The 5,581-nt window shown below is 39.7% G+C and overlaps 1 protein-coding gene across 1 annotated transcript; it reads left to right on the top strand.

Annotated features, from left to right (window-relative positions):
- Positions 1-1,885: 1,885 nt before the first annotated feature.
- LOC140228907 (alpha-2Db adrenergic receptor-like) lies at positions 1,886-3,346 on the top strand. Its single transcript, XM_072309176.1, has one exon. It carries the CDS (start codon positions 1,886-1,888, stop codon positions 3,344-3,346), a length of 1,461 nt encoding a protein of 486 aa, XP_072165277.1.
- Positions 3,347-5,581: the final 2,235 nt, after the last annotated feature.

Raw genomic sequence — 5,581 nt, 5'->3', positions numbered from 1 at the left:
ACATGGAACGAAAGGTTTCTCATTATTTCGACAGCCTGCACTAACACAGTGTACAGGAGAAAATTCTATGTGTCTTTTTGTGGCTGCCTTCAACTTTTGAACTTACATATAGGTCCCAGAATACCTTGGACAGATGCGTTTTGTTTATACACGTATATATATATATATACGTATCCACTCGCATATTCTGAAATTCCAATAGACTAATCAAAAACACAAAATAGACGCTTGTTCGTATAGCTCAGGAGTGATGTAGGATAAATGGAGAAACGCAAAACGTTGTTTTATTAAAGAATGACAATGATTAATGTTGACATTTGTCTTACATAGCTTTTCATAGGACACTGACCTTGTGACAAGACAAATTCGTGCTTTCGTTCAGAAAAATAACTCCCTAGATTCCTTCCCATAATATAAAAACATGAGAAACTCAAAGGTTACTTAATCCCATTTTATCTCGGTAAGTATACCTCTTCGCTGGCAATTAGCTGTACATTTTGTCTGCATCACTAGAACTCTGAAAACATACGCACGCTGTGACACCTCTAATTGAAGTGTTTACTTAGACTTTGTACCCCTTAGTTAAAGGATATCGGCATCGTATTATTCCTACAATTTTCCCCAAGTTATAGTTTATAGAGTTATAACAGAGACATGAACAGTTTCATCCTTGGCTGGTTTTTGGTGTCGTTATACTGCATTTAATAGGGCCGTAAAACTCCGTACATCAACTCTGCTATTCAGATCGAAGATGTAAATGTTCTTGCGAATGCTCTCAGAGAAGAAAACTCTGGCAATTATTGATAGAAATTTATCAACAAATTTACCGCCATTGATCAATTCGCTGTACAACTACAAAACACAAAATAATGAATATTGTTTGTTTGTATGATACGCACACAAGTACACATGCACACACACGTACACATGCACACTCACACACACACACACACACGCACAATTGTACATAGGGCCTACATATACATAAGCATATGCATATATAAGCTTCGTGTCATCCAGATGAGGTCGATGCCTTTAACGAAGACTCTTATCAAAAGACTGGTCAAAGAGATCTGTGTCAGAGGGAATGTCGGAGCCTTGTTCGTTACGGCGATGTAATGGCACGCAAGCAGACTCCTCAATCGCCGGCATATATGCCGTAATTAATTGCGTGCCCAAGAATAGTTCACTTGAGAAGCTGTCAAGTCGTTCGCATTTTAATTTTTTTAACATATCAGCGTGTATGGCATGCGGTCAATATACCCGACCATCATGCTAGCAAATTTACTCACCTATCAATATCTCAATCTCTTGGTTCTATTGATAAATTATTTTTTCATCGACGTTTAATCTATTTTTCATTTATTCGCTTAACATTTTCCCAATTAACGGTCATGACGTTATCCTTTGATAAAATTTATTTACGAAATGTCAGTTTATTGGTCAAGATACTTATCCATCCGGCAAGCAATATTCACAAAAATGTTCTTTCTAAACATCTCTCTGTTTTATCAATAAATGTATCGACAATTGTTTTCATAAGTTAACTTGCGATTTAACTATTACGCTATAGTTCTTACGCAAGATCTAGCCTTTCAGCAGTTCATTGATTTTTCATACCATTTTATCTCTCTTACATTTTTCTTGATTGTGTAATTTTCTTTCAGTTTCTTTTAATCTACAGATTCATTGATTTATCTGACTTGCTGTCAAATTGCTGTCAGAAAATGTTGACATCATGACACCCTCGTTGACCATAAACTGACCGAGATATGCTGTTTCATGCTGATCTTATTCATTTTCTTCTCTTTTTGATTTTTCTTCTCTTGTATTGTTAAACAGGAGAACTGTACGGCTAGGCCCGCCCTGACGAGCCTACGTCACCATGGATCTCTCTCGTTCTTCACCGGATCCGATGTCGACTCCGAGCGACAGACCGGCACACTCTGGAGGTCTCGAATCGGTTGCACCCTACCTTGTTTACACCAGCGACTCGTACATAACCACCACCTTCCCAATTTCCAACAGCTCACAGCAAGAAACTGAAACAGATGACCATAACCCTTCTATTGCATGGCTCGTACTCGTCCCATTAATAGTTGGAACAATAGCAGTTGTAACTATAATCGGCAATGTCTTCGTTATGATGGCGTTTTGGAAAGATCATCGAATACACAATCGCGTGGCAAACCTCCTCATTCTTAACCTGGCAATATCAGATTTCCTGGTTGGTTTGCTGATTATACCTGTGAATCTCACGTGGATCATTTGGAATGAGATTCTCGGGGGAAGCTATTGGTTGCTCGGTGAAACTTTCTGCAAATGTTGGGTGGCGATTGATAACACAGTGGTTATGGTATCTGTATGTACTATCATTCTCATAAGTCTCGATCGATACTGGCTGCTAACTAAGAAGCTTCGATACGAACACTATCAAACACGCAAACGGGTACTCGTGAGTATTACAGTGCTGTGGGTGATAAACGGAGCTGTTTATGCTCTTCTGACATTCGGGTGGACGCTGATGACGGGTGAATCAGAGGTTGACTACACAAAAGAATGTGAACTCGAATTGTCCTACAATATTTACGCTACGACCGTTGCCCTCTTTGTCGAATTCATAATTCCTCTTTCTATCATAGTCTGCTTGAATATTATTGTTTACGTAAAAATAAGGAAGCGCGCGCGGGGTTTCAAACCAACTGAAACAGTTCTTGCCAGGCCTAAGTCAACCATCCCACCACGTCCTGGCCCAACGAACGATTCCAAGGTGGATTCTGAACAGCAGTCTAATACGTCATCAGGATCGGTGCTGTCATCATCCTCCGTCAACCTCATTATTAGATCGAACTCCCAGCTCGACAGCTTGCACATAGCTGAAAATAATCAAATATCACCTTCGACCACGACAAATGCCAGCGAGAATCGGAACTACAACACGATGCCGCATGACGACGCAGAACGGACTACTATGCCTTCGAAGATCTCCAATAATAACGCGAATCGCGAATTTGGGCGACACCGACGCGCCGCAATTGTACTCGCGGTACTTGTTGGTGTTTTCATCGCCTGCTGGCTGCCATATCAAATTGTCAGTATCATCAACGCAGTGTGCGGAGACGACTGCATTTCCGAAGTCACATGGGAGATCGTCAACAACTTCCTGTGGTGTAACTCGTTCATCAACCCGTTCTTGTACGCTGCCACCAACGTGCACTTCAAGAGGAATTTCATGGTATTCCTCCGCCTTGATCGGTTGCCATGCGTGCAGGCATCATTGAGGAAACCGGGACAAAGTTCCACTGTGGATCACATCGAACTGCAGGGAAACGTCTCGAGACGGTGATGGTGTGGTTGCCATTATAAGCAAATCTAAACGATGCTTTATACCGCATGTGTGCAAGACTAAGAAATAGCGTTCAGAATGCCATCCGCAAAAGTCCGAAATACCATAATCATGATAATGTACATGACAGCGAATGTGGTAAAGTGGAAGCAAACCATTTGAAATGGTTTTTGTTTTATCACTTTGTGAATTGAGTGATGTAGCGCCGAGACTTTCAAGCTATTCTGGCTCCTCGAATTTTCGGGCCAACCATAATATAGGCAGCTAGGTGGCTCTTTAAATAGTCGGTATTATAGTAGAGGTCATGTATTTCTTAATTGAGTTTTTAACATCATAAATGTGTTTTCGATGATAATTTATTTGCCCCTACATCACATGAGAAATTGCACATTGAAGGGTTGTAAAGCTTCTCAAAGGGACACTTTTGAAAATGATGCCCTTTGGTGGGTTTTTTCAAAAATAAATCTTACATTGTTGATTAGTTCTTCATAAGATGATTACATAATTATAAATGCAGGCAGTTATCCTTATTTCAGGGGGTGTCATCATCACTTAATTGCCTACAAAGTATTGTAAAAGACTTTGTTTTATCAAACAGATTAACTTTATGTATTTTGAGCTGTTTCAGTGGTAGCCAAAACAAAGAAATACATCAAAATACCATAATCATTCAAAGTTGTGTGATACTGATGACTGCAATGTACTAAGATCTAATATCACAAGAACATAATAAGAAAACAAATTGTAGTCAGGCAGAATTATGGGGGGAGGGGTAGAGGGGGAGGAGGGGGGGGGAAGGGATCTGACAGAATAGATCAACATAAACAAGCAGAGGTTGTATGGGATGAATACTTCCCGCTGACTTGTGTGCATTACATGCATTACACGGGTAAATAATTCCCCATAGAGACGTGTGTTGAAATTCAAAATCAAAAAATTTCTGTAAAATAGCTGGGAGAAATGAGGTATTTCATCTTCACTAACCTGGATAAGTGAGATATACCCTTGCATCCATCAAATTTCCAAGGCGGGTTCTTCGGCTCAAACTCTGTCCAAGGGTCCGCAAATCCAGACTTCTTTTCACTCAAAAAAATCACCTATTTTCTGTACATGCACCCAATGAAATATAGTCCCTTCAAATTCCATGAGAATAGGTTTCATCTTCCAACCAAAATGCTGTTTGTAGAGGAATTCATACTCTATATCTGCAGCTATTCAGTTTTTTGTTTTTGTTTGTTTGTTGTTGTTTTTTTTTTTGCCAAACTGAATCATTGATTTTTAATTAATATTTTTCTTCATTTATTTTGGTATCTTTGGTACGGATTTGTGAAGGGGTCTGGGATATTCCATTTTATTTACAGGTGTGAGCCCTATAGCGCATCTCCCCCGGTATTCAAATAGCTCGGATTCGGGCTCGGGTCCAATGCCCGGTGAGGGCTTGCTGATCAAAATTGGGTGTATGCCCTTCCCTGTAGTAGAGGCAGAACCAAACTCTCTGTCCCCCGGACTGCTATAGGACATAGAATTGGGAGTCCTGTGTGAGAGAAAGTCACAACATTCGCAAAAGTTCCCGCTTCATTCATTAATTTCATCGCGAAGACCAGAGTTCATAACCGGCATAACCCTGTCCCCATGTGGTCCCCATGGAAGTCAAGCAGCGCTTATAATAGTGCAGATGAATTTGGGGTATCCAGCCGTCATCCTGTCTTATATAGATGGAATGTTAGAGCAAAACAAAAAACATCTGCATGAAGATTCCTGATTATTAAATTTAGAAAATTAAGAAAGGTTGGCCAACGAATTTTGAAGAAGAAGAAAAAATAGATGTTTAATGGTAGAATGAGTGAATATCTTGCTATTTATGAACTTAACTATCATCGTACCAGGGACTATCGATGCAGTTTGATATGTTAGCCTTGATATAGGTACTCATATTCAGTTCTAAGCGGGTTGAATCATTGACATAGTGCACCTTGTAGGTATATAGGGATGACATTTCAGTTTGAAGATAATAATTTATAGGCGCCATATAGTGGTAAACGGTAAAGGCGACACCTTAACATCATTACAAGGCTATACAATGAGAGGTGAGAGTGCAACTACCATTATTGAATAACATAAGATGAATGATGATGGAGAACCTACCGAAGTTTGATTGACAACAAAATAAATGAATAATTGATTTCTCAGGTGATGGAAAATGATGTAATATTTCACCCATTCCATAAAAAATTG

The sequence above is a fragment of the Diadema setosum genome, chromosome 5 (genome assembly GCF_964275005.1).
Source record: "Diadema setosum chromosome 5, eeDiaSeto1, whole genome shotgun sequence".
Classification (NCBI taxonomy): domain Eukaryota; kingdom Metazoa; phylum Echinodermata; class Echinoidea; order Diadematoida; family Diadematidae; genus Diadema; species Diadema setosum.
The sequence above is the reverse complement of the archived record's forward strand: the minus strand, read 5'-3'. Positions and strand labels throughout refer to the sequence as shown.

Bases quoted from the DNA above. Each gene is read 5' to 3' on its own strand.
- LOC140228907 (XM_072309176.1), top strand. From the start codon at position 1,886: ATGGATCTCTCTCGTTCTTCACCGGATCCGATGTCGACTCCGAGCGAC.